The sequence below is a fragment of the Podarcis liolepis genome (assembly GCF_965112155.1).
Source record: "Podarcis liolepis genome assembly, chromosome: 11".
Lineage (NCBI taxonomy): Eukaryota > Metazoa > Chordata > Lepidosauria > Squamata > Lacertidae > Podarcis > Podarcis liolepis.
Genome location: NC_139565.1, coordinates 61895197 through 61918240, shown reverse-complemented (window position 1 = coordinate 61918240; position 23044 = coordinate 61895197). Strand labels below are relative to the sequence as shown.

Sequence of the window (23044 nt, the reverse complement as noted above, 5' to 3'; positions counted from 1 at the left end):
ACACTTGTCTTCACGCTGAGTCCTGAGTTACTGAACTGGCCTGCCCATGAGGCAAGGTGAGGCGACTGCCTTGAGCGGCAGGATCCACAGGTAGATCTGGCCTCCAAGGAACAAATCGCCTGCTGCTGCTGCCGCCATACCAGTGGCAGCTATAGGGCACATCCTTGGCAGACCCGCCCACAAGTTGCCTCCACAGCAGCCTCTCATTACCGTATTTTTCGCTCTCTAAGACACACTCGACCATAAGACGCACCTAGTTCTAGAGGAGAACAAGAAAAAATAAACATTCTCTCCCTCTGTGCTCAGCGCCCCTTCAGCAAAGTGGGAGGAGAAACGGAAGGGGCTCCGTTTCTCCTCCCACTTCGCTGAAGGGGCGCTGCGCAGAGAGGGAAAGCTGCGCAGCGCCTCTCCAGTGAAGTGAAGCCAGGAGAGCAAGAGGGATCAGTGTGCACCGATCCCTCTTCCTCTCCTGGCTTCAGCGATAGCTGCACAGCCTGCATTCGCTCCATAAGACACACACACATTTCCCCTTACATTTTAGCAGGGGAAAAGTGCATCTTATAGAGCGAAAAATATGGTAAATAGGAGGCACTGCTGTTCTTCTCCCACCCGCTTTCCCCCACTGTGGATCTTGTTTCTACCCCGCTTATCCCTGAAATAGAACTTCTCTCCCCTCTTCTTTCCTGGTGGTTGGGGCACATTTTTTGATTCAGCCTCAGGAGCTGAAATGCCTTGGAACAGCCCTGACTGCACATGTGAGCAAGAGTGATGCTAGCAGCTTTCGGTGGGCTAGCATGATTTGGTTTAAAACTATGGTTTTTTACTTTTGTTGTAAGCCGCCTTGAGCGCATAGAGAGATAGGATGTATACAACTGAGTAAGTTCCTTCAGGTGCCTGGCACCTGACAAAATTACGCAGGGGGAGGAGAATGCCCCCCTCCATCTCCTTGCAAGCTAAGCTGATAGTGGGGTGCAACAGAAGGAGGGAAGGATGCTGTTATGCATGCTTAGCCTTTGGTTGGTTTCATTCGGGACTGATAATTTGGAGGATGAGCCAAAGCTCACGTGGAAAAAGAGGTGCTTGAAAGAAAGGAGAGAGGTGGGAAAATAAAACTGACCAAAGGATTCCTCAAAGTGATAGACACCCTTCACTGCTAACTGGATGGAGTGGAAACGTGGCCTGACTCTGTTCCAGTCGAAGCATAACCTAGATTGGAAAAGGCTGGTGGCTGTGTTGAAAGAGCTTTCATCAGCCTACTGTTTCAGCAAAAGACTTCTTCTCGTTCTGAGGCATTACAGCGTTGACGCCCTTGAAATCCTTACTCAATATTAATCCTTCTCTTTCTTAACTCCTGGTCTTTTCAGGCTTTCACTTGCATTAAGAGCTGAAGGGTCAGACCCCAAGGCCTTGTTAGCAGAGCTTGCTATGCTGTACATTTTTTTATTTCTTTTCCACCCTGTCCTTTAAAATTAGCAATTTAATTTTTCCCCTCTCTCTGGCACTTGCAGTGCTACTCAACCCTGAAAGTAATATTCCATCCTAGAGGTAACCTTGGCTTGTCAAGAGAAGCCATTTGAGTGTTCCAGCAAAGTAACTTCCTCCCACTAATTTTGCAAGTCAAAGGTCGCCCTCTTCAGAAAACAGGGCTATCAATTCTAATTAAATCTTTACCCTGGAAACCCAGAAGGCGCCCAAATAACGACTGGCTTCTTAAATATCTTTTAAACGATGCTAATTGTGCTGAAACTCCTGGGTGAAAGAGAGCTCCTCCAATCTTCTCATTGCACTGGAAACGCTTTTTAACATTTTCCCAGGAGACAACTGGGATACCTATTCAGGCCCATAAAGGTAAAGGTACCCCTGCCCGTACAGGCCAGTCGTGTCCGACTCTAGGGTTGTGCGCTCATCTCGCTTAAGAGGCCGGGAGCCAGCGCTGTCTGGAGACACTTCCGGGTCACGTGGCCAGCGTGACGAAGCTGCTCCGGCGAACCGGCACCAGAGCAGCACACGGAAACACCGTTTACCTTCCCGCTGTAAAGCGGTACCTATTTATCTACTTGCACTTAAGGGTGCTTTCGAACTGCTAGGTGGGCAGGAGCTGGGACCGAAAGACGGGAGCTCACACCGCCGTGGGGATTCGAACCGCCGACCATGCGATCGGCAAGTCCTAGGCGCTGAGGTTTTACCTACAGCGCCACCCGCGTCCCTATTCAGGCCCATATCTTAGAGTAATCTTGGGGGGGGCATACTCATTATTCCTGTGCATCACACCTGAAGTTAGGGCAGGTGTTGGTCTACATGGCATGTTCCAGCAGTATGATCTTGAAGTCTTGTCTCTCCTTCTAATAGTGAACTTAGCCACTGACTGTTGATGGGTTTGTCACCAAAACAAGGTCACTGAGAAAGAAGAGGGAAGCTATCAGCATGCTCACAGGAACCCAAAGGCTTGCAGGAGTACAAAACAGCTCCCCTCAAAATAATAATAATAATAACAATAAATAAATAAATAAATAAATAAATAAATAAATAAATAAATAACAGGAGCTAAGTACTTTGAATAGGCATGCAAGTAGCCATTCACCTGGTTGCCTCTGGAAGGTAAAAATAGCATCCAGGTATTCAAGAGTGTGTACAAGTAAATTTTTTGGTCTTGTGGCACTTCTTTTGTCTGGAAGATAAGGGAGCTGTTTTGGTGGGTCAAATATATTTTAATGCTTTTATATGCTAATATACTGTTAGCTTGAAAGAGAGTGAGGGAGAAGACCAAAATGTGACACCCGTATTCTTTTCCCCTCTTCCAGTTCTCCGAAGCTCAGCTGTGAAGATTGCCTTTCAAAAACGTCAGCTTCTGGGAGAGGCTGCAACACACCAGGAAGCAGTGGAGGGAAGAAAAGTGTTGGCTTCAGTGCCCATGCAGACGGTGAATGCTTTGGAGTGCACACAAAGAAGGAGACTGTCAGACCGAGAAGAGGTGAGGTGCACCCCGATATCCCCAAAGGCCAAGTCACCTGCACCATCCAGCAAACCTTCACCACATCCTCTACTGTCTTTGGTGCTCCTGCACCTTCCTGTGCTGTATTATTTATTTAATATATTTACATGCAGTTTCATAATTGAAACAGTATCTTAAAGCAGATTACAAAATAACATGTACATACAACATATCTTCCTATATACATAGAAATGTAAGGCTGTCATCATGCAGGATTTTTTAGTGCTGCATCCCAATCCTGGATTTGCTTGAAGTAGGGCATGGGAGGGGAGTAAAAACAGAGGGAGCCGCACAACAGAATAGGTAAATAATGGTTTTAAATAACAGCAGAGGTTTGAATAAAGCAGGCATGGAGGGAGGAATGGACAGGTGTTTGAGAAGAGTTGCATTTTAAAAAACAAGGCTTCAGTACAGCGAGAAGGAATTTGGAAAAAGCTCTGTTGTGTTAGCTTTTTGGTGTTAACTTCTGTGCTGTACCCATCTCTGCTATTTCTCCTTGTTAAAACTGGCTTGTTTGATGGTGTTTTTTTTTTGAAACACTTCTCAGTGCCTCTCCATTCCTTCTTTACTCAGACTTCTGCCAATGTATGAGCACACCGAAAAGGTAGAGACACTGAACGAAAAAACTTAGCTGTTTTAAACTTCACCATCTTCCGTTCCTCAGTTGACCCATGTAAGAGATAAAGGATGCAGAGCCCCCATGTGATGTCTTCAACATGAAGTTCCAGGTTCCATGTGTTGGAAAACTAGCCCCATTGGGAGAGGCTGGCCCCTCTCCCTGCTCCCGGAGCTTGTTTACCGGTGATCTGCCTCTGGCTGGCATCCCAGACAGACCAGGGAGATCTTGATAGGCGACATTTCACAGCGTGGAAAATGCACACCCCCTTCTGCCCCTTCGCAGGGGAAAGAAGAATAGTCAGAAAGTCCTTTTACATCATGTTTATTTCTGACCATACAACTCTACAAGAAAACATGTCCGATCACTTCAGTCTCCTTTAAGCAAGTACAGAAGACTTCCTTCACAAACGCAACAGGAAGGTCTCATATTACACACTGAACACAGCTTTGTGAAGCCTGTGAACTTCCGGGAAGATTCTTTCCCACAGCTAGTCACATCACATGATGTCAACAAGCTGGCTGTTTGCAGCTGCGTTGTTTTCATATCGTAACACCATGTAGTAAGTTAGAATATTATTATTCTGTTAATAAACATTCACCCACCGCATCCATTGAGTGAGCGTAACATTTGCCAGAGTGGACTGTAGGACATTAAGTTAACATTAAGTTAAGTTTCTGCTCTGGTCAGACCTCACCTGGAGTACTGTGTCCAGTTCTGGGCACCACAGTTCAAGAAGGACACTGACAAACTGGAACGTGTCCAGAGGAGGGCAACCAAAATGGTCAAAGGCCTGGAAACGATGCCTTATGAGGAACGGCTAAGGGAGCTGGGCATGTTTAGCCTGGAGAAGAGGAGGTTAAGGGGTGATATGATAGCCATGTTCAAATATATAAAAGGATGTCACATAGAGGAGGGAGAAAGGTTGTTTTCTGCTGCTCCAGAGAAGCGGACACGGAGCAATGGATCCAAACTACAAGAAAGAAGATTCCACCTAAACATTAGGAAGAACTTCCTGACAGTAAGAGCTGTTTGACAGTGGAATTTGCTGCCAAGGAGTGTGGTGGAGTCTCCTACTTTGGAGGTCTTTAAGCAGAGGCTTGACAACCATATGTCAGGAGTGCTCTGATGGTGTTTCCTGCTTGGCAGGGGGTTGGACTCGATGGCCCTTGTGGTCTCTTCCAACTCTATGATTCTATGATTCTATGCTCCTCCCACTGGATAGGAGGTTTTTTTTCAGGGCGAGTAGCCATCTTGCCACCTGCCACCCCAAATTTGCCATGCCCGTGGCTGGTTTGGCACAGTCAAATTGTTCTCTGTGTGAGTGCATTTAACACGCGCAGCTTCTGTAAATAGCTGCCGCAGGGAGTGTTCTCTTGAAATGCCAAAAACAAAGCAGGTTCAGATAGGTGATTTCTTGCCACAGCCATGGCTAAGCGAGTGTTAAACTTTCCTTCTTAATTTCCCTCAATCCTGAGCTTGCCCAGCTTTTATTTGTGGCTTCCATAACTAAATTGTGTTGCTGTGCTTCCTTCCTTTACTATCTTTTAACTAACAGTTCAGTTATGTCATAAACGTTAAGAGCTTCTGAGTCAGTCTTCTCAGCAGGTGGCCCAGTAATCTCAGAGTGAGCCTTAATCTACCTTTGGATATCACTCTTCTGCACAGGTGAATATCAGGGTAAAATTAAGAGAGATCGTCATTATTAGTTTTATTTATATCCCTCCCTTCATCCTCAGTAGCACACAGCAATTCATAAAATGCACACATCAACACAAAAGTCATTTGAAATTGTCTCAGTTGTTTTTACACATGAAATCGTGTTAATGGTTTTGGGATCATAGAATTGGAAGGGACCCTGAGGGTCATCTAGTCCAACCCCCTGCAATGCAGCTGTCCCTTACGGGGATCGAACCTGCAACCTTGGTGTTATCAGCACCATTCTCTTACCACCTGAGCTATCCATGAATCTATATGCAAAATCGTTAATATATATTTTATTGTGGGTGTTAGAATCACAGAATTGTACAGTTGGAAGGGGCCGTGAGAGTCAACTACTCCAACCCCCTGCAGTGCAGAAATCCTCTTCCCAATGAACCCACGACCCTCTCCATAGGAAGCGATTCATAAATGAAATAAATAGGTATTAGGAATAACATGTATCCTTCCCTGAGCCCTTGAGATAGGGCAGAAAGGAATCTGATTGAAAACTTAATAGTTGCCATGCCAGCCCCAGTAGTACAAAAGGTACAGAAAATGGTTGCCTGATGGGGATGGGAGATTTGCTTTAATTTCCAGCAAAAAGAAATCGGTGTGCATGCCTGACTTTTCATGATGCAATCTCCCTCTACAGCCGGAAACACAGAATTTTCTAGCCCAAGGACTCCTTTATAGCCCGCATCTGTTCTGCTCTTCACTTAGTGTGTCCACTTAAGGAGCGGGCCAAAGCACTCTTTCTCTCGAAGCAAAGGGGAAAGAAATTGGAGCAGTCTTGTGCTTGGCTGCAGAGCCTAACATAATCTTTGCTTCGCTTATGAGCTGGCTTTGCCCCCCCCCCCTTCCCTCTCTCTTTCCTTTCCTTTCCTTTTAAACTTGTCAACGAGTTTGCGATTTGTGTCAGCAGAAAAATAAAAAGAAAGGCAGAATGTGGTTCAGCTCTCCTAGGAACAAACAACCTGTGTTATTGGTTAAGACCGCGTCCGCATTAAAAAAGCATTCGCGGCGAAGAAACTTTTGAAAGGGTATCATCAGAGGGGGACCCGAACAGAGGGTGAGGTTAATCTCTTCCAAGGCTCAGCTACAAAAGTTGGAAGCCGGCAAAGGGCTTGTGTCCAAAAGAAATCAATTTCTAATTTGAAACAAAATCATTTTTGACTAACAGGAGTTCAGGACCCATTACTTTTGCTGTATAGTCTGCTGACATTTCAGCTCTTTCTGTGGCGCGCAATGAATTCTAATAGTCATCTCATAACGTTGCTACACCAATCAATTTAAGCGAGAGAAAGCCGTTACAATTCTGTGAAGTTTTCAGGGGCAATTTTCACTGATGGATTTCTTTTTTTCTTTTTTCTTTTGCCCTTTTTTCCCTTTCCCTTTCCTTTTCTTTTTTTAAACCATCATTATTTCATTTCTTTCTTTTTCCCACCCTCCCCTCCTTCCTTTAAATGCCTCATAATAGAATTCATACCTACTTCTCCCATTGTTCTTTGGACTTTTCTGTGGGCTTCCCCAGGAATGAAAACGCCTTGAGGAGTTTGACCCTGTCCTCTGGCTCTCCATGCTCCCCTCTTTGTTTCTCTGCAGGTTTTTCTCTCTTTTTTTAGCAATTTGGTGGGGGGAAATTACAGGCTGATAAGCGCTGGCTTGGCAGTCAAGTGATTCGTAGTAATTAACAGATTGCCTCCCTCACCTGCATTCGGATGCGGGCCATTGAAGGCTCTGGGCTCAGAGCACAGGGCACTGCAGTTGCACAGCTTCTCTCAATTTCAGAAGAACCTGGTTGGGTCTCCCCAGATGCCCGGGGCTAGCAGGTCTCCGAGGTTTGTGTGGCGGAGGCCGCGGGACCCAAGGCTGATCCACAGGAAGGGAGCAGCGATTTATGGGGTTTTGTGCCTCCCATGAGACAGGAGCCAGGGCTGGAGGAGGAGGAGGCGGTGCCTGAGATAGGGGTCCAGTAGAAAGAATCCCCTTCCCCGCTATACTCCCAGGACCAGGAAGGGCTTAAAAAGACAGGCACAGTGGCAGCTTCTGTGTAGGGTAAGTCGAAGGCTGCTTGTGCGTGCTCCATCAGACGAAGGTACTTACCGTATTTTTCGCTCTATAACACGCACCAGACCATAACACGCACATAGTTTTTAGAGGAGGAAAACAAGAAAAAAAATATTCTAAACGAAATAGTGGATATATGATTTTTGTGGTTCATGCTGTGGCCACAGACATGTGATCTGACAGTGAGTTTGGAGTAGCCCAATGCAAAAATCCTGAGGATCCATGTGGATCCATGCTTTGTAACCACGGAGGAGGGAAGGAAGGGGAACCATGGATCCTCTGCTCACGACTGCAGAAGATCCCCCCGCCACCCGCAGGCACTCGCTCCATAACACGCACAGACATTTCCCCTTACTTCGTAGGAGGAAAAAAGTGAGTGTTATGGTGCAAAAAATACGGTAATTTTGGGTAGAGGCGTGGTCACGCTGCTGCTCAGAGCACCAGTCTGGGGACAGGATGCCAGCTCCTTAAGTCTCCAAAAGCATTTCTGCCTGTTCTGTGCACCTTAGAAGCCACTGTAAGTGAATGCTTTGTCAATAAAGTATTAAACCGCTGGCTGTTTGTCCTCCTCGGGCTGCGTGTGCTTAGTAGACCAGGTCTCCTTTAATTTACTAGAGCAGAAATCCCTGAGCTTTTTTGGCCACTGCTCCTGTGCTTCCATAATCTCATCCCCTGTGCCGCCTTCCTCACACTATAAAAGGCATTATTCAGAATAGCTGTTTGCACGACCCACCAAGGAAGATAATAACGCAGTAAAATTCAAAATGTTAACAATTAATTGCACATTTATTCAAAATCCAATTAAAACTATTTAGTTTAATTAATTTTAAAAAATGATGAACTTAATTCAGTAACAGATAGGTAGCCGTGTTGGTCTGCCATAGTCAAAATAACAAAATTCCTTCCAGTAGCACCTTAAAGACCAACTAAGTTAGTTCTTGGTATGAGCTTTCGTGTGCATGCACACTTCTTCAGATACACAAGTGTGCATGCACACGAAAGCTCATACCAAGAACTAACTTAGTTGGTCTTTAAGGTGCCACTGGAAGGAATTTTTTTATTTTAATTCAGTAACACCAGCTTTTCAAAGTCTGGTCATTTACTGTTCCAGCGCCCCATTCCCCTCCCCCCCTGCGACAGCTTTGCTTCCTAACACCCCCTGCTGCCCCTTTACCTCCTTAGCACCCCCTAGGTCATCCCACCACCCTCTAAGGGGCAGTTTGCACACTTTGGTGACTACTTTACTCTTGCCACTACCATGTGGAACCAGCCACTTTAGTAGAAAGTCCCATTTCCTGCACTGTCTACAGGAGTAGGACATCAAAGCCTACTTTAGACTATCCTATGTGTTGGCTGCCCACCAGTTTTTGCTAAAACAAACAAAACGCCAGTCTCATAAGGCACTCCCAAACAGCTAGACCACTTTGCCAGTATAATGCAATGCCTTTGCACCCTCCTTAAAGGGGAATCATTTGCAAATGATGGAACTGGTCCAGCTCCTTTATATTTGTGGATGCTGTTTACATTTATCTGTTGCAGCACATTGCATGACCAGAAAACTAGGTACTCTTATTTATTTCTAGGATGGCTTTGCAGGAAAGCTTTTTAGGTTAAAGTTAGGCTGAGGTGTTTCTTTTCTTGGTCCTCTATTGTGGCAATCCGCTTCAAAATCAAGTTTAAACTTCATAACCAGAAGCAACAGGAGAAAGGGTTTGCACAATTATGCTTTAGAGCAGTTTCCAATTAGCTCTTTAATGCAAGCCCCCTGTTTTTCAAAAGCCAGCCCACAGACACCCTACTTTTGAAAAAATCCATATCTCTTTTGAAGTATTTGTTATGTGAATGTTGCCGCAGCCCCCCCTGGGTGGGTTACATGGACCCCCAATTAGAAACCATTGCTTTAGAGAGCATTGTCCTAGAGTTGTCATCTGGAGATTATAATCAAACTATTGAAATGAAATAACTTCAATCCCTTGATGCCTAGCTTAACTCTCTTCCAAGTCATCGTAGTTGCCTCGGGAACTCCACCAACTATTGATAACAGCACTGCGAATGTCAAAGACAGCTGGTCCACAAACCATAAGAAACTGTGTAATTCTGAGGCAGACCATTGTTCCGCCTAGATCAGTATTTACATTTACATCTGAAACTCTGGACAGCTTTGGCCAGGACCTTTTCCTCACCCTACTTAGAAAAATACCAGGGATTGACTTTGGACATTCTGCATGCAAAAAAATGTGCTCAGTCTTCCCCACAATCTTACTAATAAGGGAAATAATTCTGGCCTCTCCTCCCCCTCCAAAAAAAGGGGGGGTGACCCTGAAGAAGGTCCAATCCTGAACATCTCCAGCTAGTACTGAGCAAGGCCCTTTTTGCTCATTCCCTCTCCCGAGAGCCCAGCTTTTACAGTAATTTACCACAGCTCTTGGACCCGGGTGGCGCTGTGGGTTAAACCACAGAGCCTAGGACTTGCCGATCAGAAGGTCGGCAGTTTGAATCACCACGATGGGGTGAGCTCCCGTTACTCGGTCCCAGCTTCTGCCAACCTAGCAGTTCAAAAGCACGTCAAAGTGCAAGTAGATAAATAGGTACTGCTCCAGCGGGAAGGTAAACGGCGTTTCTGTGCGCTGCTCTGGTTCGCCAGAAGCAGCTTAGTCATGCTGGCCACATGACCCGGAAGCTGTACCCCGGCTCATTCGGCCACTAAAGCGAGATGAGCGCCGCAACCCCAGAGTTGGTCACGACTGGACCTAATGGTCAGGGGTCCCTTTACCTTTACCACAGCTCTTAATTAAAGCGTCCAAATTAAGTATGTACAAACCTGGTTCCCAGAGAAAACGTCTCTTTCAGACCCATTTCTAGGCAAGTTATTGCCTTATTTCACATGTTTTCAATATGTGCTTTGTGAACATATTCAAATGTCTTCTGGTCTTCTATATACAGAATATGCTTCTCAAAGAAAGCGGCCCTTTCCTCCATTCATTTTCCCTGTGGGTTGATTTCAAGATTGGTTTCTACGCTGCAGATGTCCAACTAATACGAGTCTTTGGCATTGCAAAAGAAATGAGTCTGCCTCTGAATTAAAGCAGCATGTAGAGGAGACAGTTCTTTGTGCTTTTGAGAATAACTGTGCATATTTAAAATAGGACTGAGAATTCTCCACTGGTTTCCGGAGAATGCTGGTGATCTGGGGGTGACGTTTGCCAGGATTGGCCGGATGATCACTAGGGGATGGGAACCCGTCACTTGCTAAAACCACAGCGCTGACACAAAGTCTATTGGGGGGGGTGTATTATGCAATTATGACTCCAGGCGGCCCTGAAAATATATATTCCACTCCATACCTGTCAAGAGTAATGACTCCTTTGGCTGCCGATTCACCATATAGAAAGTTCCCTGCGGAATAGCGCGGCACTTGGGCCCTGCGTTCTGAAATAAGGCAAGAAAGGCTGTCCAAAACTTTTTCGGCCTCTAATGCTCATCGTAATTGTCTTCCACCGTGTTCTGCAGGGATGAGTTCAGCCTCCCGGAAGGATGCGACTACATCCCCCGGACTGACAGGCAGCAGAAAAGAGCTTGTAACTGCGGCCACCTCCCCAATCCACCATGACACCTCACGGTAAGATGACTGGTAATCTCTGGTTTAAGATTCCTCAGACGCAACCATCAAATTCGCCCAGATACGAGGGGAAGCAGCTGAGTTTCTGTGATATTTCATGTTTTGCTCAAGCTGGATAATATAAACTTAGAACTGCCATATCCTGTGACATTTATAGTAAGCCTTAAATTGCTTGTTAGAATAAGAAATGCAGGAATATGCCAAGTTCTAATGCTTTAATTTTTACTTAGAGCCTGAGAGGGGGGAAGTATTTTTAAGTTATAAGTCCTGACACATTTAATACATTTGTAAATAATTTAAAGGGATGGTGTTCACTGTGTTTAGACCTTTCTTTCCCTTCAAAGTCCACTTTAAGTTTTTTAATCCTCCCAGTGTCATTGGCCTCGCTCCCACCAAATTGCACCACATTTTATCATGATGTGTTTCTTTTAAGCCATTTTATACAAATGTTATTTTGCTGTTTAACGGCAAGCAACAAAATCACATTAAGTCAGCAGTTCTGATAAGTCACCTTCAGAAACCTTAAATGGCAATATTGCTCTTGTGAAGAACTACAGAAGGATAAAAGCAGAGTTGTTTTTCTTCTGGGCTAATAAGGTTAATAACAGCAATTGCCTTTACTTTGGTCTTCTCAACGCTGAGAATGTATTATATGAAAATCTCAGCCCGGTTTGAAAACGAATCCTAGCTTTGGACATCAAATGGTCAGCTTAAAATGGGGGCTGCTGATGGCAAGAGACGTGGGCACTTCCAGTTTGGAGCAGGGACCCTGTGACCCAGTGTGTTTGCTACGTTATGCTGCCTCTTTGCAAATCTGGAAGCAGACTAGGGAGTCGGTGCTCCATCCTTCACTTTCTCTTTGGACATAAATTACTTGCCAGTTTTAAATCATGCCTCACCATTACATCTGCCCAACCCAACTGTCTTTCCTCCTAGACTGGGGTTTCCACTGCTATTTTAAACCCTAGTTTCAAATCCTGTTTAGCATTGGTGCACATGTAACACTGGACTGTGCTTATGGCTGGCAAAGTAGTTCAGGGGTGTGTAACCTGGTTCCTTGAAGCCATTGAATCAGGTGTCAATTGAATTGATACATGTCAAGGAGTTCCACACATGTGGCCACCACCATTGAGAAGGGCCTGTTCTCTCAAGGTGCAGGCTTCTGAAAAACTTAACTACTGGGAGAGTTCAGGAACTCAAAATTCGAGCAACTGTTCCAGAGCCCGTTTTTAAACCATAGTGTGCTGGGCCCTCGCGTTGGGCCAAAATGGATTCAAGTTTTGTAGTATCTGAACCCCCCCCCCCGCCTTTATAAAACCAGCTTCCCTGTTAGTGTTTTTAATGCACATCCTATTGACTTTGCATATTACTGGATTCTGTCTTGTGAAAGGAGACTTAAAACAGAGCATGTTAACATAGATTGTAAAGGAGTTCCTTAGTGGAATGTCTCTACTTGTTCGATCATCCCATCCAGTGTTTGCACAGAATGGTTGAGCGTTCAAGCATTTTGGGAGTAGGTTAAAGGCTCTGACTGACAAACTTGTACAACAGAAACTTACTTTTTCTTTGATCAAGAGGGTGATTGAAAGGGTAAGTATCTTCTGGAGCATTCGCAACTCCTTCCTTTATGAACAATGCAAAAGGTTATTTCACCAAACTAGATCCAAAGAGCCCTGTAGGCCGGGAACACTTTCCGATTTGTCCCTTTTGGCTGCATACATTGGTGCCAAACTGAATAATATAGCGAGGGGTCCCCCCAATTCTTGACCGTTCATGGATTGACTCTCTTTTCATGCTTGTATCAGGATCCATTGTGGCCATTCATTTTCTGAAAAACTTCCCTGATGTGATGCCTGCTTGACAGTCTGGTTGTAGCTTGCCCGGGTTTCAGCTGTGCAAAGCTTTTGTGAAGTGCTGACAACCAGCCGATCCTTGGTGCTTGCAGAAAGCCCAACGCTGCAATTTGAAGCCCGCCACACCTGCTGATAGCTGGGTCTTCAAAGCACCTTGCAAGGGGCTCTGCAACCCCTTTTGGGCCCAGTCGCAGCATTCCCTGGCATGGGAAAAATGGCGGTGGGCCAAATGTGGCATTCCTGACCCCTGCCGTAGACTAGGAGATGTGCTAGATTTGAAACTTTCATTTCAGCACAAAATATGTCACCATAGCTCCTAATGTCTACCCATATATAGGTAGGCTGTGTAGGCAGGATCCTTCTGGGGTCTTGAGTACCAGTGTGCTTTTCTCCTTTTGTCTGTCCACCTTGGGTCATCCCCCATCAGGAGAGGGAACACACTATGCTCCAGTCCTGAAAAAATATGTGGCCAGGACACAGAACCGTCTTCCTTCTCCACCGTCTTCTCCTGGCTGGGTAGATTACTCTGGTACTGGTGCTGATGATGAAGGAGAGAGGTTTGTTTTTGGTTTTTGCTTCATAGCAGGTAAAAGTTGAGCGCTGAGCTTCTATCAGAAGAGAGCAGTACATGTGAAAAGGATCTAGGAGTCTTGGTTGACCACAAACTTGACATGAGCCAACAGTGTGACGCGGCAGCTAAAAAAGCCAATGCAATTCTGGGCTGCATCAATAGGAGTATAGCATCTAGATCAAGGGAAGTAATAGTGCCACTGTATTCTGCTCTGGTCAGACCTCACCTGGAGTACTGTGTCCAGTTCGGGGCACCACAGTTCAAGAAGGACACTGACAAACTGGAACGTGTCCAGAGGAGGGTAACCAAAATGGTCAAAGGCCTGGAAATGATGCCTTATGAGGAACGGCTAAGGGAGCTGGGCATGTTTAGCCTGGAGAAGAGGAGGTTAAGGGGTGATATGATAGCCATGTTCAAATATATAAAAGGATGTCACATAGAGGAGGGAGAAAGGTTGTTTTCTGCTGCTCCAGAGAAGTGGACACGGAGCAATAGATCCAAACTACAAGAAAGAAGATTCCACCTAAACATTAGGAAGAACTTCCTGACAGTAAGAGCTGTTTGACAGTGGAATTTGCTGCCAAGGAGTGTGGTGGAGTCTCCTACTTTGGAGGTCTTTAAGCAGAGGCTTGACAACCATATGTCAGGAGTGCTCTGATGGTGTTTCCTGCTTGGCAGGGGGTTGGACTCGATGGCCCTTGTGGTCTCTTCCAACTCTATGATTCTATGATTCTATGATCTTACCCTTGAACCCATTCCTACTTTCTCGGCCAGGGGGAGAGAGAGCTGGAGGAATTCAGAGCCCAGCTGATGACCTCATGGCCTGCTATCCTGTCCAACTACATTCTTGTGTTTAAATTGCTTTCAGACCTTTCTACATCTTGTGCTAAATAATAATAATAACAACAATAAATGATTGTCCAGTGTGGTGCTTGCTCTTCCCGAATCTTCTCTTCCTTCCCTTTGAGTGTGCTTTTTCTTTCTCCCTTCTCAACCCCCCCCCGCCCCTTTTGGTGCAGCGTGTTAGTATAATTGACCAGGTTAAAGAGCCCTGTTTTGCTTTCCCTTACTCATGGGCTTCTCTAATTGAAAATGGTAAATGGACAAGTATTTCTGTGGGAGACCTAAACCCAATCCTATTCTTCATCCACGAAACCTGCTTGGGCAGCAGGTCAGTCTCAATTTATCACTGAATGGGTTATAAGCTTAGATTGCAGGTTTAACTAACTAAATTAATCAATATGGAGAATTATAGCTGCTGGTGTGCCACTAAAGTTAAAGATCTGTCAGCATGTTTGTTAGAATCCACAGCTAACGGTTTAACCCTAATGGTTTGCTTTGTTTGGGGCTGAAACTTGCTGAACAAAACTTGAGCCTTAACAGGAGGGCTGCGGGGCGGGGGAGAAGGGGAGCGGCAGGCAGAAAACCAATTGAGTTTGCAGTATATGTAATTACTTCTGGCTATTTAAACTTCTTGCAAGTAGAGCCAAGCCAGTTTTCATGCAAAGCGTTGGCAAGCATCAGCGACAGAAGCTGCCTTCGCTTTCGTAGGGATTGATTCTTCATATAAGAAAGTAAGAAGAGCCTGCTGGATCAGGCCAGTGGCCAGTCTAGTCCAGCATCGTGTTCTCACTGTGGCCGTGTGGGAAGCCGTCAAGCAGGATTCAAGCACAAGAGGGGGTCGGGGAAGAGCAGGTTGGGGAGATGGACAGGTGAGCTTGGTCTCCCAAACAGAGGAGGGACGCAGCAAAAGGAATAGATTTGTACAGTCATATTTCGGGTTATAGACGATTCAAATTGCGTTTTTTCAGGTTGCGGACTGCCGAAACCTGGAAGTACCAGAACAGGTTACTTCCGGGTTTTGGTGGTCGCACATGTGCACAAGCACTAAATCACGCTTTGCGCATGCATGAAGTGCTGAATCGCAACATACGCAGACGCGGGTTGCGAACGCTGCGGGTTACAGACATGCATCCCGCATGGATCGCGTTCGCAACCCAAGCGTCCACTGTGCGGTACACTATCCTGGGCTGCCCAGCATCCTGGGCTGGATCAGGCCAGTGGCCTATCTGGTCCAGCATCCTGGTCTCACAGTGACCAAATAAATGCCTTAAAAGAAGCATTGGAAGGAGGGAGGAGAAGACAGGTGGGTCCCCACAGCCACTGGCAGATTTCCATCACTCAGAGTGATGCAACCTGTGCTCTCAACTTAGTGCTCCCTGTATTACTAGCACCAGTATCCCAGTAGCAGATGTGCAGAGTCACTTTCTGCTCTGGCTGTTTGCTTCACAAGTGTTTATGGCATGCACGTACTGTTTTACCTCCTTCCCCCATTCCTTTAATTTTTCTGTGGCCAGGTAATCACTGCTGGCAATTTTTGGGATAAGAGGGTCTGGAGGAACAAATCCCCCAGCCCCACCCACCTAAATCTCTTTCCGTTTTCCTCTCCTCTCCTGAGACTGATTTGGGAAGGCAAGCAGAAATCAGGAATAATTGAGGGAAGCCGGGCAGGGCGATGTCAAAGCAAAAGATGCAGATCTGTGAGAAGTCAGCCGTACCTGTTGAACCGCCCTGTGGGGAATGGAAAAGAAAGGAGCAGCCTGGATGAGCTGTCATCATCCAGCTCCCAGTGGTGGCCTCTTCTTCCCTCCTTCCCTTCTCCAGCTGTCACCACGGTGGTGCCATCTTGCCCAGAAGGGAAAGGAGAAGCAGTAGCAGTAGCTACAACTTCTTCTAAATCACCTTCCCCAACTTGGTGCCCTCTAGATGTTTTGGACAACATCTCCCATCAGCCATCACATGCTGTTCCAAACCATGGGCGGGCAAACTAAGGTCTGTGGGCTGGATCAGGCCCAATTGCTTTCTGGATCCAGCCCATGGACGGTCCGGGAATCACTGTGTGGACCACCAGTGCGCACATTCTTTCCCTCTCCCTCACACGGTGGCAACACCTCCTTCCTCCCTCCTCCTGGCTTCTCCCCGCCCTGCCTAGAGGTGGAAGGGGGTTGGGCTTTGTGGGTGCCAGCAGCAGCAGCGCTCGAGTGGCCACCATTTTAAGCAGCCCCTCTCCGGAGCCCTTTCATGCGCCGCTCATTGTCCTGCGACCGCAGGTAAGCAGCCACCGGGGCTCGTGGTGCTCTTGCATCATTTGTTCCCTTCAAAGTATAGTCCGGCCCCCCACAAGGTCTGAGGGACAGTGGACCGGCCCCCTGCTGAAAAAGTTTGCTGACCCCTGTTCTAAACAGTTGACTTTCTCATTTTACAGTGGCAAGGCACTTTTTCTGGTTAGTTTTGTAATGATCTTGGTCAAACTACTTATGTCGTGGTCCTACGCAGTGGCCACAATAGGGCAGTGATGGGGAGCACATCTTCTGCCGGCTCTTGCCTCTGGGCACATCTGCTTCACTGCCACGGCCTGGCCAGTGGTGTCCCTCAAGGATGGAGAAATCAAGCTTCTGGTGTCCCACTCCTGAGGAATATTAAGTCATATTTGAATGGCTTAGGTGTATGAGAGCAAACAACTGAAACAGAATAAAAGTAAGCTGCTGCCTTCGCCTCCGATTTCCGGCCCCCGTGACTCCCGCATCATCTTTTGCCATCCCGGACCAAGTGGATTGGCTAATATCAAGCATCCGGGGCCTGGAGTGGCAGGATTCCTCCTGCGGTTTGCCTGCCTTCCCTCTGACCGAAAGTTTTATCTTTGCAGTCAACTCGGCTCACGTTGCAATGAAGAGCCCGTCCTTGCACATTCCTGTAGCGCACATATTAAGTAATAACTCAGAGACACTATCGTTGGAGAGATCCGCAACGGCTGCATCCTTTGGAGTTTTTAGAAAAACAAATTACGTTGCGCAAATTTGTGTTTGGGAGCTGTTAGGAGGAAAGGCATGATTTGCCCAGCACATCTCCGATCAGGTAGATGTGCATTTGGGGACTTTTAAACAAATTAATATTTGATGTAAAATGCAATGCCCAGAGCTGTATATTGAATAAGTCCACAGTGCCGTATTATCACGCTGGATCCTTTGAACTGAGCGCTTTGTAGTAAATAAAAATATGAATTAGCTTTGCCTAGAACGGCAACAGCTTTTGAGATTTCGGCGTCTCAGGGAACTGTTTTCTGCTTTTTGACATGGCTTCTTGCATTCTTCAGACATCTTTCGTTAAGTGGAAACTTCAGGAGAAGTGCCCTTTCTCAGTCAAAATTTTAATATTAAAGGGGGAGGGGCGATCTAATTTCTAAACGTTTTGAGGAGAAAAGATTTGTGAGGGGGAAGATGGTGAATTAAGTTCTGAATAGGGGAGGAGATAAGTCCCCCCCCTCTTTTTTTCCCTTAGGAGAACTAACATCATGAAAAGTCCAATATAGTTCCGTATGCGAGTGATAAAAGCAGACATTGGCAAATTAATCTCTCTTATTCACTGTGTAGGTTGTTAATTGTTCTCTCTGCTTGCTGTCGATATAATGTGAAATTTTCATTCCCCCCATTCAAGATGGGGAAAAGTTGTGGCTGAAAATGTTAACATTTGCATTTTTATTTGTTGATTTATTTAAAGGACAGCCTCTCTTACAGCAATCCATCACTCAGTGACACCCCAAATATGAATAATGTATTGTAGACTTGCGGTTACAATGTGTAATAAGTGCCAGAGACAGTAGGAGAATGTTAACTATGTTGCAAATGTAATATTTATCGACTCGTAGTTTATTGCTTTGGAGGTTCAATAATACTGACCATAGGACATTAATACTGCTTATCCTGATTTTAGCCGGCAACCTCTGTATGCAGAAATAAGCTATCTATCTTGCGCTCGCAAAATAAATATGGAATTTACAGCACTTTGTAAATGGTGTATTATAGGGTGCTTGTGGTTCTTTGTAGAAATCCGAGCGTCCGCACCTCCCTCGCTGCCACCACCTTAATTTGTGCCATGATCCCATTTCAGGAAGAAAACCCAAACGGTCAGTAGCTTATTGATGGCCCCTTTTCCTCAAAGGTTTCTTGTGGAAATGAATTCATTTATGTTGATACAGCCACAAGCCAATAGAAATGGACAGTGTCACCCAGGATCTCTGGTCCAGACCCACAGGAGGAGAACTTCCTGGTGGATTGTTCCCCAAATGGGAAACTGCCTGTAACTTTTGCTAGGTAATGGAGTGATGATTAGGGATTGTATCACGCTGGATTTTTCAAGCAAACTAGCCCAACTCCTTGCCCGTTATTCGGAGATCTCTGGGTGGTCTGCATTCAAAAGTTTCATGTCGGGCAACCCAACAGCTCCAAAAGATTGCGATCTGGATTTAGACAAGTTCATGGTTCCTTCACTTATTTCGTAGCTTATTCAAGTTGCAGTGAATAAAATACACCACTAGCCATGCCCAACCACCTAAAGTTCCTATTTGGATCTGGCATGGCCTGTAGTTCCCTGATGGTGGCACACTGGCATTACTCAGCCAACCCCTTGCCTGCACCTTAACCCGGCAGTTTTCAAACTGCTGGTTGGGTTTCCTTAGTGAGATCATAAGTAATGGGATTACTTACCTTCCCTGAGGAAGGTTTGCACAGTCATCCCCGGCAGTGAGTTCCTTCGGTCACCATAGGGATTGCAGAATGAGTTCTCTATTCCCTCACACTAAGTAGGGTGGTGGGTGAAAGAGAAAGAGGCCCTAGTGTGAAAGGGTGCTTTGCAATGAGAGCACGTGATGGACAAGTTGCAAGTCAAAAAGGGTTCGCTGGGGAAAGAGAGAGAGAGTTTGAAACTCCTGCCTTTTTTTGCAGTGCCTCCAGTTTCTAAGGCAAAAGATTCTGCAAGCCCTGCAAACAGTTTGCTCCTCTGCTGCTGAGCTGCTCTTAAATTTAAGATGTCCTTTGAATGTTTAACTAAAGCCTCTCTCCATGGTGCAAAGCCATTGCTGCTTGTCCTGTTTTCAGGGCGCCCGTTGTTATTTCCTCTTCATCCTTCCAAGATCATCTTAAATATTTGATTTTTATTCTGCTTTTCTCTTTGAATTTCTGCCCTTTCGCTGTCTCCATCTGACTGTATAAGTGCCCTCATTATTTATGTATCATATTTATGTACTGTTTTTCCTGTAGCTCAAAGCAATTAACAATTCCACGTAAAACACACCAAATAAATATAAAGATACAGAATCCAATATAAAATGCAGGCCCCGTGAGCAGAAACAGGTTTTTTGTTTTTTGAAAAGAAGAAGAAGTTTAAAACAAGCTAGAATGAGGATCAGAGCAGTTACCCTGGCACTCATCAAAGGCCTCTCTCATTAAAGACAGCTTTTATGTTCTCCAGACTTTCACTGATGGTGTTTCATATAAAGATGGAACCCAGAGCACACTGTTCCTTCCTGTACCTAGATCTTAATAGGTGGCCTGGAAAGGAAGAAGATAAGCATAGGAAACTTCCTTGTACCCGGTCAGTCCTCTCACTGTCTGACAGCAGCTCCTAGGATTTCAGGGAGGAGTGTTTCCTGGCTCAACCTGGAGTTTCTGGGGATTGGATCGGGGTCCTGTGGTGTGCAGCCATGTTTTTCTCCCAGTCGAAGCTTCTCAAGGGAAGCCATGCATAGTCCACAAGATTACCAAGGCATAAATGAAAGTTGCCAGATCCCTGTGTGCCAGGCCAGAGATGAAGCCAGCTTGTCTGATAGACAGAAGGTGTTCGTGGCTACAGCTGCCACCTGATTCTTCTGGGAGCAAAGATGGGTGAGCAAGTTCTTCCAATCACAAGGCAAGCCAGGCATTGTGACACTATAAAATTTGAACCATCAATGTCTTGCGAGAGAAGGGGGAAGGGCTGCCGGTCCTATTCTGATGAGCCTGGCGTTTCAAAGGGAGCCTGGTTCTCCATTAAAATCACTCCATATACAATTTGTCCGCATCAGACATGGTGGTGGAGCTGTCCCTCATGGAAGCTGTTTCAAGAAAACATGCGAGTCACCCTTTAGACCAGCCTTTCTCAACCTGTGGGTCCCCAGATGTTGTTGGACTACAACTCCCATCACATCTAGCTAGCAAGGCCAGAGCTCAGGGATGATGGCAGTTGTAGTCCAACAACATCTGGGGACCCACAGGTTGAGAACTGCTGCTTTAGACAGCATTCACAGGCTTCCATCACCATTAACTTCCACATGTAAAAGAGACTGGTATTTGAACCTCGCCCCATTTAATCCTTCGAATCGGGGTCAAATAAACCAAGAGTGGACTGGAGTGATGGTGGGGAGGTCACATGCAGTGTTGGAATGTTGCTGGGGCATGGGTTCAAGGTGTGCACACAGCATTTTCTAAGCTTGAGCTTTTCTGAAAAGGCTCCCTTCGAAAATCACAAAGCGCTACGGTATGAGCACTCCCAGCAAGAGATTTCCTGGTCTCCTTCAATGAGATAAGGAAGCAGTGCTGCAAACCTCCTTTGGACCATTCAGAACTGTTCATAAACCCATGGCTGGCTTAGGAAATAAAATTAGCTCTCCTCTCCTTGTAATGTGACCTGAAACACCACAAGTCTACAGAGAGCGGCCAGCATGAAAATCCAGCCTCCATTTATAAGGCAACAGCAAGAAGAAGCCATGATGTTCCATGTGGGCAATGAAGGCTTTGGAATGGATCGGGCTCAGTGCAGCGAGGTGCCTTTTGTGTTTAAGATGGCATCTGGCTCATCTCAGGGGCCACCCACCATTACCAGCTTGGCGCAACGGATTGTGTCCATTGCCGAGAACGTGAAATCCTGCCAGGAACGCCCTGACTCCCAGTGCAAATGGATTAATGTTAATTAGCAACTGTCGGCTGTAATTGTCACCCTCATTAAAATACAGAATTATGTATTTCTTAGTTATAAATAACCTTTCTAATTGTACTTGATGTATGCCAGTTTAATCAAATAGTACACTTGCTTGCAGGCAGATATTTGCATTAATCTAGCATTGGATCGTTGAGTCTTTTTGATCATCTCTTTTTCCAAACTTTGCTGGTGTGTGGTTGGAAGGAGAGTTGGGAGGGGAGAGCTCTCTTTCAGCTACTTGTCCTTTAAACTTTTTTTTTCATTTTTTTTCTCCGCTATTCAGCTATGCGACTCTGATAGGATTTTATATTAAAATGAGTGGATGTGTCTTCTGGGATTGTTGAGTGCAACTGAAACCTTGTCAATTTTTGAAGTAGTTTGGCAAGGTTTCCGTCACTCAGTGGTGTGACAATAAGTTGATTACGGTTTTGAAACTAAGAATAAGCCGGGGAAAATAAAGTGCAAATCACATTAGAGAGCTGGCTTAACTCTTTTTAGGGCTGCTTCTTTGGAAGAGCTGCATTGTTCGATGTTGGGCTCAGAGATTCTCCCACGCCACTTTCCCCAGGTCCAAATTGTATCTAATCCTGTGGTGGGTTTAAAAAAACACACACCAAATGCAGAACTTCTCATATTTTATTACAGGGCTTGGGGAAGGATCCAGGATTCTTGTCACCAAGGCACGTTGAATGAGTTATAGAGCAGTGGATAGAGTCAGGGAGCGGAATGGTCCCAGAAACATTAATGGACAGAAAAAAAGTTGGTGGACAAGCTGGAAGGAGCAGGGAAGGGTGTTTCTTAGTGAAGAGAAGCAAGGAGCTCTAGGGCTAAGTTCACTGGCCGTTTTCATTCCTTTTCTTGATAACTCTGGTGGTTTGTTAACCCCTCAGAAATGGAGCAAGTCCGAAACAAGCATCTTACATGATTGTCTCCCCCTGTGCATGTTCCTGTTGGCTTCAGCAGTGCTACAGTGCCAAAAAAATGTTTTGAAAATAAAATAAAATGGCAGAGTTCCCCTTTTGCATTTGTTGTAATGATTTGACACAGCATTGGAAAACGATTCGGCATGTACACCCTAATTGTCGCAGGCTTTTTAGTTTTCTGGGACTCCCCTTCAGTGACTCTTAAAGCAGATTATGAATCACATCGATCCCTTTCCCTCCGTTGTGCCCACATATCTCTTTCCATGCCCAAAGTTGCTCTTATATCACTTTGCATGTTCTTACACTGAGCCCGGATAAGGGCCTAAAATGGGCCTTGTCTCCACTTCCAGGTCTGAAGATAAAAGGTGCATGAAACAGCCATGTTGGAGGATTGTAGAGGGGCAGAAACTGCGCTTACCTGGATAAAATATTATTATTAAGCTGTTATATGAACAAATCAGTTGTTGCAAAATGCACATCTGCAGCGCCCTGCAAAATCCATGCGTTGCTTTCCTTGCACTGATGCCAAGCATCCAAGCATCCACTTTAAGTATAGTTCTCCCATTCTGGTCATTCATTTTATATTTGGAAAGTGTTTCAACAGGAGAAGCCCTTGATCTAGTTGAGTTCTTGAGACAATACAGTTTAATGCTCACCTACCTCTAGCAGCGAGGGATGCGGGTGGCACTGTGATCTCAACCACAGAGCCTAGGGCTTGCTGATCAGAAGGTTGGTGGTTCGAATCCCCGCGATGGGGTGAGCTTCCGTTGCTCGGTCTCTGCTCCTGCCAACCTAGCAGTTCGAAAGCATGCCAGTGCAAGTAGATAAATAGGTACCGCTCCAGCGGCAAGGTAAACGGTGTTTCCGTGTGCTGCACTGGTTCACCAGAAGCGGCTTAGTCATGCTGACCA

General features: G+C 45.7%; 1 protein-coding gene across 12 annotated transcripts in view; it reads left to right on the top strand.

Moving 5' to 3' along the window:
- The window catches only part of KIAA1328, a 237467-nt gene that overhangs the window by 189758 nt on the left and 24665 nt on the right, over positions 1 to 23044 (top strand). For all 12 annotated transcript variants that reach the window (XM_083466011.1, XM_083466016.1, XM_083466021.1 and 9 more), the window contains 2 exons: positions 2802 to 2971; positions 10887 to 10995. In XM_083466011.1, the coding sequence (XP_083322137.1) occupies positions 2802 to 2971; positions 10887 to 10995 (279 nt within the window). The remainder of the gene's footprint in view (positions 1 to 2801; positions 2972 to 10886; positions 10996 to 23044) is intronic.